Raw genomic sequence first — 12,542 nt, forward strand, 5'->3', positions numbered from 1 at the left:
TGTTTCAATGAGTCTTCTGTATGAAATGCCGAGTAAAGGTTATAACACAGATTGGTTAATGGTGACAACAATAATATTAATATATAGGACATATCATATCCTATCTACTGTATATAGCGGACGGTTATCTTCAGCATCCCGTAAAAAGATGCTATGCCTTAAATGATTTAATTTAGAACTTAGAGTTTCCAATTTCCAAAAGAGACTTGGTAAAAAACTTTTGTATAAACAGGAAATAAATACATGTACACTTTTTGTATACGTATTTGCATACATACGGAATTATTCGTACGTACGGTCGTTCTTACACTTACACGCACGAATGGATACTCGCAAGCAAGCACATATACAAACGCATGCACGCACACACAAACAGTTTTCATAGTTTTACTTAATCTACGTGTAATTTTTGATCCCGTTAATTATTGACATAATAACGCTCAATGGGTCATTGTTGACCTGAAATGTTAAACCAAATGTTCTTATTAAACTTTTCAATTTGATAAACTTGTTTTTATCTAAAGGATACGATGCTTATGTACTTAAAAACACGTGTTTGATGGTTTTCGATTCACTATATCTTTCTTCTCTTAAAATTTGGAATCATTAGTGATATTATGGGCATTTTTCACTATTGAACAAAATTGTGTCTTTGTGTCGTATGCACAAATCTGCATGAAAACTACATTTGGACTCGCATCGTACATCAAGTCATTTCTGTCGTCGGTTGTCAAAACACCTATATACTGTTTGATTCCAATAGTGTCGCTTTAATGGAATTACCATTTTATACATTTGATACATTTTAATATTTAATCAACTAGGCTTGTTTTATTGGTGGTTCAATTTTGCAGTAGCCCCCCATTAATAGTTTTATTGTTACTTTACAGTACTGCCCCTGGATTTTGTTCACGTCATTGTGTCTTTGCTTGTCAATTACGTCATTACGTCATAACTCTTTCTCTGTTCCTGGGTACATGGATTTACATGCATAGGTCATTGGGTTTATAACGTTCAATTTTATTTATATTTTCTCTCTGATAGGCGTTTCTTGTTTGATTTAATTATTATTATTTTATTTTTTAGCAGTCACATAAACAACCAAGCAATGTAATATGGACTTTTTACACCCATTATTGCTGCTTCTTCCTGTATTTGCGCGATGATTATCTGAAATATTAACTTAATGACGCTATATTCTTAAATCTTTTTCTATAAAGGAGGAATGTAGTTGACACTTGTTTGTAGTTTCATTTGATCGTTCGTCAAAAAGTTGTAACTCTGTTGCTCTGGTATCTTCAATACCATTGAGTAATTAAATTGTAATTAAATTGAATGCGTTTTAATTCCCTTTTATTATTGTTTAATTTGAGTTACAATGCTATGACGTTAAATTTTATTTACACTTAAATGAATTATGAATATTGCTTGGCCAAGTGTGAGGGTGAGCGCTCTATATCCGGTTTAAACCCATAATGCTTTGCATTGACCGTTCCAAGGCGGTGACCCCAGCTTTATTCATATTTTGTGTTTATGTTGGTTTGTATTGTGCTGTATTGTGCTGTTTTGTACTGTTTAGGCAATCGGTCACTTGACTTAAATAAAGGACCAACTAATTGTTTATAATGAGAATTCAATACTGCTCCAGCAGCTGGAGTTTCACTTCTTTATACTGATATGGCCCACAAGTCATCCGGGGATAATTTGAAGATGATTGATTCTTGTCACCCTAGGGTGACTTCAAGCCGATGCTAGTCACCCCCGGGTGACATGAAACCGATTGTAGTCACCCAGGGGTGACATGAAGCCGATTCTTGTCACCCGGGGTGACTTCAGGCCGATTCTAGTCACCCTCGAAATCAGCATAAAGTCATCATCGGCAACAATTTTACTTTTCCAAAAAAAACAACATGATTTGGTCATTCATATGCGACGTAATTTGTGTAAAAGTACTACAAAAACGAAAGTAGAGCTAAATGTCTAAAAAAATATATGTCTATATTAGATACCTTGATGCGGTGCCGTTTGATAAAAAATGAAACATGAATCGGCTTCTAGTCAACCCCGGGTGACTTGTGGGCCATTTCAGGTCGACAATGACCCAATGAGCCATAATAACATGACCCATACGTAAATAATTTAAATATTATATTTATTATAAACTGGCAAAAAAATTATCAATAATACAATTTGTTTATAGTTTGTTTAAAACAATTTTACACGACTTTTAAAAATGTAACATGTTCTCATAGATGTCATGCACACGGTGGCAAAGAGAACCCGTTTATTCCTACAAATCAAAGGTATTCCCTTCCAAATTACCAAAGCGGCGGGGACAATGGACTACAATGCGTCACATATCTGGAATGACGTTTGAAGAGAACGTCATTTCCTAGAAATGATATTATGTCTGTATTAGGATTCGTTATAAGGAGAACTTATACTGCCTTGCTATATGAGCTAGCTTTTATAGCGACGCGGTAGAGTGTCTGCCTGATTTGGAACCGGGAGGTCCCGGGTTCGATCCTCATGGTGATCGGGGATTTTTCTGGCTGGGTTACATGTCATACGCTACATTGGATGAACACACGTGTTCACGTTTATAACATGTTGCATAGAGTAAAGATTATAAAGTTGATATATTTACATACTTTATATACTGCAACCATAGGAGGTGTTGGGGATTCCGGTAGAAGCATCACTACTAGATTAGGATGAGACAAAGGCATACTCATATTGCTCTGGTTTACATGCGACCATTGAGTGGTACAATAGTAACTACACTGGAACATATATACTCTTTTATTTCTGTTTGATATTGTTATAATACACATCTATTGTTTTCAATAATGTTATGCAAAATGCACGTTTTGGGCCTTATTACCGTTAAAATGACAAATGCTATACTTTTCAAGACGGTGACCTCATTTGTATTCCTTTGTGTTTGTAGTTGTTTTTTTTGCTTTTGCGCCATTCATAATTATTGATCAAATAATCACTTTAATAAATACTGGATCTCGTTATGATAATGAGATTTATATCTTAGTAACGAGATTTATCTATTGCAAATACATCATGAGATTTACTATGTTTAATTGTGTCGATCTGATGTATATGGTGTTGGTTTCTTCGACATATGTAAATATTTTTATCACGGCGCAGAGATTATACTGAAACCAACATAGCTATTTCAAATCCCTGCCGTTTTAAACAACCCCGTGATGATAGCCGAGCCACGTGTTACAATAATTTTGCCGATGTTGTGTTTTCCAAAGATCTTTTAATAACCATTTTTATTGACAGATCTTTACTTTTAGTTTTTTAATATAGGAAATTTTTCATTATGAACATAAGCTAATACACTATTTTCAAAATATAAAAGAAAATGATACTACTTTTCATATTAAAAGGGCCTTTTCACAGATTTTGGCATATTTTGAAGTTTGTCATTAAATGCTTTATATTGATAAATGTAAACATTGGATCTTAAAAGCTCCAGTAAAAAATCAAGAATAAAATTAAAACAAGGAAAAAAGTAGCCGGTACCCGGGCTCGAACCAGTGACCCCCGAAGTCCTGGAGTTAGTCTGAAGTAAAAACGCATTAGCCCTATCGGCTATTCCGCCGAGTATACACAGAATAAGTATTTTATACCTTATATAAGCAATCTTCGTAGTTTCGTAAAATTAAACGACAACAACATCACTCTCCAAGTTATTCAATCGTTTCGCGTTGCAACGCTTTATAATTTTTAGGTTTTCAAATCGTCAAAAGATACATATAATGGCTATATTGGACTATGGTAAATGTTCAGTAATACTGTTTCCTCACAAATATCATAACTAAAACGAAAATTGGCGAATCTGAAACAACTTTTTTCAATTCTGTCAATTTACCAAAACGTGAAAAGATCCCTTTAAATTCCAGATCTGGGAAGATTTTCTTGTGATGGCAAAGATTGTGTGTGAGAGCATGGAACGACAACTCTAATAGAGAGTACAATCCTTTGTTGAATTCAATCTCATTGATGTGTCTAGTGTGATATATGCATTTCCGGTAAAAAAAGAAGTAAGAATGTCAAGCTTGAAACAGACTCCGCTCACGTGCAGCGGACACACACGACCTGTTGTCTTTTTATCGTTCAGTGACGTAACCCCTTTTGGATATTTCCTAATTAGCGCGTGTAAAGGTAAATTGACTGCATTACAAATGCTTTCCGATTACTTACTAGTAAGATTATAGTATTCTGGATAGACTCATTCGGATATGGAGTCCATATAAACGGACTCCCAGAGCATTTGATAATTTTACTTTGTTGGCTCTGTGAATCCATATGCACACCTTCATAAGCATAACAGTAGTTCTCCACAGATGATCAGTGCGCATCCCTAATCAGATGTTTTTTTTAAAACAAATTAAGGAAAGCAATGAATAAACCTCAAAAACACATTAAATTTACCTGAATAAAACCCTATTGACATTATCCTAATACATGCAATTGAAAAAAACAATAATCTTTCAACACACTATTTTTGTTTACATCATTATATTGAAATTATCAACTTGGGCTACATCATACATAACGATGAGTAAAAGCTTGTATACTGCAACCCAGCCCATAGAGACACTTTAAGTCTGCAATATTGCAACAGTTTTCTAATATGGTGGATATAGCATATACAAAAGAAAAAACAAAGTAAATAAAAAGCAATTAGTTTGTGCTTTAATGGTACTACCGCACGCATGGGTTTGTAGTTCAGACAAGTAAATGTTGATACGTTTTTGCAGCTTCAGTGTTCCTTAGCCCTTGCATCATTGATCAAATTTTGCACACAAGGACAATAGACGGCGCATAGCAACTCTCAGCAACCCTTTGTTTATAAAGCAGATAATTGAATTATTGCAACTATTGGATATTATCCTGCATTTAAATTAATTCAAATTGATAAAATAGGCTCAATACACTTCAGATGGAAAGCCAATGTTACGACAAGGTGATACAGGAGACTGGATTGGGACGTTTGAAGGTCACAAGGGCGCAGTTTGGGGGGCAGCTCTGAACAGAGACGCAACCAAGGCTGCCACTGGGGCTGCAGATTTCACAGCGTAAAGGATATTGACTGTTTATTCCTTACACATAATCTTGCCATAAAGAAAAGCTATTATAATTAAAAAACAAAAATACACACAATTGAATATTGTTCCAGTTAAAATCAACAACAACAATTAATTAATAAATTAAGGACTCTTATTTAAATTTATGGTATTATACCCCCACCCCCATTCTAGGACTCGTTGGAGGGCCATATACTGTATTCACTTAGGACACCAGTCTACTAGGCATCACCTTTTGATAGCTGCTAAGCACTCCTGCCTTTTTTGCCATACATTTGAATTTGCTGCATTCAACAGTCTGTAAACCTGTCATGGCACTCATGTACTTTTAGACATACATTTTAGATAGAATGCATTCACCATTCACATCAGTCTGTAAACACAACATAGACAAAGTACTCATTTGAAATACATGCACTTAAAAAATAAAAAAAAGTCTGTTATTAGGTGACATTATCTACAATAATAATTATTTTTTTACCCCATACAGTTTAGGCCAAACATGGCCGGCCAAACGGACATGTCCTATAAATTTTTGTAACATCAGACCTGTTGGTCTAATTAACAAGACTTATTGTCCGGTAAAAAAAATGAGAACAAATTTGTTGGTTTGTCTATGTTTGTTTCCGGCTCTGAAAGTTTTCCACAGTGTAAAAATAGTGAAAGCATCTTCATACACGTTCTTTTTCATTAAAACGCTCATTGCTGGCAGAATTTTCAGAGGGCATATGGATGTTCCATTTTTGTGCATCGTTATTATCTGACAAAATTAATGCTGATCAGGACGGTCCAATCCTTGACTGCCCAGTTGTTTAACAAGATAATCATCAATCTGATAATTAAATGACACAAATATCAATTAGTGTGGTTGATATTGAAATAGTAATTTATAATTATGATCATCATCATTTGCACCATCATGATCTTGGCTGTCAATGTCCATGCATTCAAAAGGCTGGTTGTCAATTATCTAGGCCGTCATCGGTTTAGAAATTCAGAAAAAATTAAATTAATGAAGTATCACTTGTACATGTAGCATTTGTTGTTCACCATTTTCTATGTTTAGTAAAGTGTGGTGCGCTGTGAATGGAGAAGAGTTGAAGACATTTCAGCACAAGCACATCGTGAAATGTGTGGACTTCTCCCATGATGGGGACTACCTGCTCACCGGAAGCCAGGAGAAGATTCTTAGAATATTTGACTTGGAGAAAACGGATGCAGGTACATTGTACTTCTGTCTGCCATGATTCAATCTTCCGATACATTTATACTATCATACTTATCAGGGAAAATTGCCTCTACTTAGACTACTATACCTTACTATATTTTTACTAACCGAATTATTATACTCGAGCTTTAAGCTCTCTGAGTAGCGTTTGTGAGTATTTTTTTCTTCAAATATATTTAAAAATCATTTGGCACATTTGTTCACCATCATTGGACGGTGTGTCGCGCGAAAGAATTACGTCAATATCTCCAAGTTCAAGGTCACACTTTGAGTTCAAAGGTCAAAGGTCAAAAATGATCATAAATGAGCTTGTCCGGGCCATAACTATTACTTTCATTGTGAGATTTTAAAATCATTTGGCACATTTGATCACCATCATTGGACAGCGTGTCGAGCAAAAGAATTACGTGATATATCCAAGGTCAAGGTCACACTTTGAGTTCAAAGGTCAAAAATGGCCATAAATGAGCTTGTCCAGGCTATAACTATGTCGTTAATTGTGAGATTTTTAAATCATTTGGCTCTTTTGTTCACCATCATTAGACGGTGTGTCGCGCAAAAGAATTAGTTAGATATCTCCAAGGTCAAGGTCACACTTTTAGTTCAAAGGTCAAAAATGGCAATAAATGATCTTGTTTGGACCATAATTATTTCATTCATTGTGAGATTTTAAAATGACTCTGTACATTAATTTTGTTCAGTCATTGGACGGCGTGTCATGGGAAAAAATTCAAGAGTTCAAAGGTCAAAATGGCTGTAAATAATAATAGCATAACAATCTTAAAAATTGCCATAAATTACATTCTCTTCTTTTGTGAAGACAGCATGCAAAATAGTCTGTGTCAATGCGGCACGTGGGGGTATACGTCACGTCTGTGACAAAGCTCTAGTTCATGTTTGTCAACTAAAAATTGTGAAATGTATGTCCTGTTACATTTATGACGAAGACTACCTATTGCTTACTCACATATTTACCATTAAGGTTATCATAACGTTGATCTAAAGACTAAATGTTTCAGAACCAAGAATGTTTTCTGGTCATACCGCGTTCATTAAGAATGCCCTGTTCACCCACGATGGCAGGCAGATTGTGAGTGCAGCAGATGACAAGACTGTGCGGTAGGCAAAGGGTTACAGTTACTGTGTATAAAACAATAAATTGTATATAACAACATGTTTGCCTTCTTGGAGTGGGTCTTTGAAGCCGGACCATTTATTACATAGACAGCAAAACATGTATGAGTCTTATGTAAAAATTAACTTTGAAAGTTTTTGTTATACAAATCTAAAATGAAACAGATATATTAAAAATGTTTAAGAAATTGTTAGTCATTGAATTATTTGCATTATTTTGTAAAAAACAACAACACAAGAATTATTACAGTGTGTTTCTTTTAAAAAATGAACATGTACAACGCCATTAATTTAATAGCATATGTAAATAAAAAATGATACACTGCTTTTGTAAATTTAACATACACATATATACATTTTTTGTTTTAATAGATATATTTCAAGCTTCAAGTTTACATACACTATATTACTACCAAAGACTTTTCTGATTTGTTTCACATGCAGAATCTGGGATGTTAATTCCTGTTCGGAAGTGAGAAAGCTGGAGTTCCCATCAGTGCCCACTAGTCTGGACCTGTCGCAGGATGGCAAGATCATAATTGTCACCCACGGCAACACTACTGCCTTCTGGGATGCAGAGAAGTGAGCAGATCTTTACTTCTATGTCGCTTCAGATAGCAATTTCATATTTGGCATGCATGTGTATATGGACAAGGCCTTTCCATATGCACACAAATTTTGATCCCGGTGACCTTGACCTTGAACTTAGGGTCCGCGTTTAGGTTTCAAAAAAAGCTCATAACTTCTATCAAGCGTTTATAGGGGGCATAAGTCATCCTATTGTGACATCTCTTGTTATGTATAAATGTAATCAAAACACCTTATGGGGAGTGTAAGTGAAAAAACTTTAAAACAGTGGTGAAACAAACACCCGTGGCTGGTGATGGATATGGAAAGTGGAGTTATGAAATGTACATTATGCACAAACATGAAACGTAAATTAAAACTAACTAATGTTGCTACAAATGTTGATTTATTTTTCACATGCACATAATAATATAGTTATCTTAGTAGATTTTTATTATATTATAAATGCCATTCCCTAAATTACCCAATTGAGTTAAAAAACCGGGGGTGAAAAACCCAATTAAGCTCAAAAGTAGGGGGTAAAACATTTTGCTAAAACTCTATTGAATTTACAAAAACCCTATTGTTGTCAAAACAGGGGGTGAAAACCCAATTACCCAAAAAATTATCTATAGCCCTGATAGTTGAAAGCAGAAGAGTTCGTTGGGCTTTATATTTGTTTATGTAATCACATACAATTGTTCACTTTCTGTTCTGCTAACTGGGTTCCAACCAGTTGAAGTATCTTCTTGCAGGTTTGAGAAGATAAAGGAATATGAATCTCCGTCACCTATCAACACTGCCTGTCTCCACCCTGATAAGTCTATCTTCATTACTGGAGGAGAGAACTTCATCATGTACAAGTTCAACTACGAGACCGGTGAAGAACTGGGTACGCTGTTTTGTTAAATGATAACATAATAATGCTGTTCTGCTTATGTAACGGGGCTCTTCTTACATAATTAAATCAATCATGATAAAAGTACTGTACTTAATCATGTATTACGCGCAGATTTATAATCCAAAATTTAAGTACCTGTAATAATGTAGTGTTTAATTGATTTACTAAAAAAGAACAAACAAGTGGGGGAAGGTGTGGTAGGGTATTTTCCTTCCTTTATGTGTAATCAAAACTTCAACACTAACGACTATGAACAAATATTTTACAACAGAGGCATTTAAAGGACATTTCGGACCAATCCACTGTGTGCGATTCTCGCCAGACGGGGAAGTGTACGCAAGCGGTAGTGAGGACGGAACGCTGCGACTGTGGCAAACAACTGTGGGGAAGACCTATGGACTCTGGAAGTGTGTGCTACCAGACGAGATCCTCAACAATAACGCCGATTCAACACCGCTAAAGCCTGAAGCTTGATGCATTTTTTGTTATTTTTGTTTGGAAGAGGAAACACAGCATCTGATTATGAATCAGATTTGAAAATATTGAATTGCAGTTGAAATCAATGACTACCTTTTTTTTGCAGGTAGTGCAAGATATAACTGGCTACAGTGCCAATTATTTATATATGCTGCTTACTTAAGGGAATATTAAAATCTATGTTAAATACATCAGTCTGTAGAGGAAATATTTACAAGAATTGCAGTTTCTTATGTGACACAAATGTAAGTGGCATCTACTGGTGTAGGATTAATATGAGAATATTCTACCTGTTGGTTGCAGCATGTCATTTTCGTTGTAATACAAGATGTATTTGGCAGTCTGGATACATTTGTTAAAGGGCTGCATGAGAAGTGATCTATAAATCATATCTTCAAAGCTATTCAATATGTATGTTTGTTTTTTTCTGCTGTAAGAGCTAGTATAATTGGGGTATTGTGTAATAGTAAGGGATGTATTGATATTACCAAAACTGTTATGCCTGGGATTTAAGTGTTAAATATGTGCTCTTTATTGTTGTACAAATAATATTTATTTGTTGTGAATCAAAACATTCAGTGAATTGTAGCATTGAACAAGGCGAAATATCACAAACTCTTTACCTTAAACCACTAATTATGCTTTTTTTCTTCAATTTAAGTAAGCATATCCATTGAATGGTAAGAACAATAGGGAAAATACTGCTTTTGATATTGTTCATGATTGCAGTATTTGGAAGTAGAAATACTGAATGTGAGGCCAGAGACTTTTATCTCGTTTAATGGGAGCGCCGTATTGAATGTTCCAAAAAGTGAAATCAGTCAGAAAAAGTGGATGCTTATTATGGTGAGCCTCTGTGATCACCCTTTGTCCATGGTGCGTCAACATTTGCCTTGTGAACACTATAGAGGCCACATATATTTCCATTTTTTCATGAAACTTGGTCTGAACATATCTCAAATGTATCTAGGCCAAGTATGAAACTGGGGTTTGGGTGGCAAGAACAAATACAAGAAAAAAGCTTTCAAACAATCCAAGGCCACATTTATTGCCTAATCCTCCTGAAACTTGAAAGTTAAAACATTTGTCCCACAGATACATTCAAAACTCGGTCATGTATGTCAAAAAATAGGTCACTTGGTAAATTAAAAAACAAGAGTGCCTGAAAGGCCCAAAGTCGCTCACCTGAGATAACAAGATATTATTGGGACAAATCTGACCTAGTTTCATGATGATCGGAAAATAAATGTGGCCTCTAGAGTGTCAACAAGGTTTTACTATAGCCATATAAGGAAAACTGCCCCGACCCCTGGCAGCCATGTTTTTCAACCAACCGGCATCATTTTTTAACTCGTCCAAGATATTATCAGGATGAATCTTCTGACCAAGTGTCAGAAGATCGGACAGTAAATGTGGCCTCTAGAGTGCTAACAAGATTTTACTATAGCCATATAAGGAAAATGCCCCGCCCCTTGGAAGCCATGTTTTTCAAGCAAACATAATTATTTTCGAACTCATCCAAGATATCATCGAGACCTATCTTCTGACCAAATTTCATGAAGATTGGACAATAATAAATGTGGCCTCTAGAGTGTTAACAAGGTTTTACTATAGCCATATATAGCCATATAAGGAAAAATGCCCTGCCCCTGGTGGCCATGTTTTTTAAGCAACCAAAACCATTTTCGGACTCATCCAAGATATCAATGGGACAAATCTTCTGACCAAGTTTCATGATGATCGGAAAATAAATATGACCTCTAGAGTGTTAACAAGGTTTTACCATAGCCATATAAGGAAAAATACCCCGCCCCCTGGCGGCCATGTTTTTCAACCAAAGGGCATCATTTTTTAACTTGTCCAAGATATTGGGATGAATCTTCTGACCAAGTTTCATGAAGATTGGACAATAAATGTGGCCTCTAGAGTGTTAACAAGATTTTACTAAAGCCATATTTACGAACCGGCATCATTTTTGAACACGTCCAAGATATAATTGGGATGAATCTTCTGTCTGAGTTTCATGAAGATCGGACTATAAATGGGGCCTCTAGAGTGTTAAAAATATTTTACTATAGCCATATAAGGAAAAATGCCCCGCCCCTTGGCAGCCTTGTTTTTACAAGCAAACGTAACCATTTTCGAAGTCATCCAAGATATCAATAATAAAAATCTTCTGACCATATTTCATTAAGATTGGACAATAAATGTGGCCTCTAGAGTGTTAACAAGGTTTTACAAAAGCCATATATAGCCTTATAAGGAAAAATGCCCCCCCCCTCCCGGTGGCCATGTTTTTAAAGAAACCAAAACCATTTTTGAACTCATCCAAGATATCATTGGGACAAATGTCTAACCAAGTTTCATGAAGATCGGAAAATAAATGTGGCCTGTAGAGTGTTAACAAGGTTTTACTATAGCCATATAAGAAAAAATACCCCGCCCCCTGGCGGCCATGTTTTTCAACCAAAGGGCATCATTTTTTAACTTGTCCAAGATATTGGGATGAATCTTCTGACCAAGTTTCATGAAGATTGGACAAAAAATGTGGCCTCTAGAGTGTTAACAAGATTTTACTATAGCCATATAAGAAAAAATGCCCCGCCCCTTGGCAGCCATGTTTTGCAAGCAAAGATTACCATTTTCAAACTCATCAAAGATATCATTGGGACAAATCTTCTGACCAAGTTCCATGAAGATCGGAAAAAAAGGGGCCTCTAGAGTGTTAACAAGGTTTTACTATAGCCATATAAGGAAAAATGCCCCGCCCCTTGGCGGCCATGTTTTTCAACCAACAGGCATCATTTTCGAACTCGTCCAAGATATTATTAGGATGAATCTTCTGACCAAGTTTCATGAAGATTTGACAATAAATGTGGCCTCTAGAGTGTTAACAAGACTTTACTATAGCCATATAAGGAAAAATGCCCCGCCCCTTGGCAGCCATGTTTTTCAAGCAAAGGTTACCATTTTTGAACTCATCCAAGATATCATTGGGACAATTCATCTGAGCAAGTTTCATGAAGATCGGAAAATAAATGTGGCCTCTAGAGTGTTAACAAGGTTTTACTATATCCATATAAGGAAAAATGCCCCACCCCCTGGCGGCCATGCTTTTCAA

The 12,542-nt window shown here is 35.7% G+C and overlaps 1 protein-coding gene across 1 annotated transcript; it reads left to right on the forward strand.

The window, feature by feature from the left end:
• The first annotated feature begins 4,027 nt into the window (after positions 1-4,027).
• Positions 4,028-9,500, forward strand: LOC127854178 (serine-threonine kinase receptor-associated protein-like). The gene is made up of 7 exons (XM_052389174.1): positions 4,028-4,188; positions 4,970-5,105; positions 6,181-6,335; positions 7,362-7,461; positions 7,921-8,058; positions 8,799-8,935; positions 9,216-9,500. The coding sequence occupies exons 1-7, from the start codon at positions 4,074-4,076 to the stop codon at positions 9,416-9,418; spliced, it is 984 nt and encodes a 327-aa protein (XP_052245134.1). The 5' UTR covers positions 4,028-4,073; the 3' UTR covers positions 9,419-9,500.
• The last annotated feature ends 3,042 nt before the right edge of the window (positions 9,501-12,542 follow it).

The sequence above is a fragment of the Dreissena polymorpha genome, chromosome 12, assembly GCF_020536995.1.
Source record: "Dreissena polymorpha isolate Duluth1 chromosome 12, UMN_Dpol_1.0, whole genome shotgun sequence".
NCBI lineage: Eukaryota > Metazoa > Mollusca > Bivalvia > Myida > Dreissenidae > Dreissena > Dreissena polymorpha.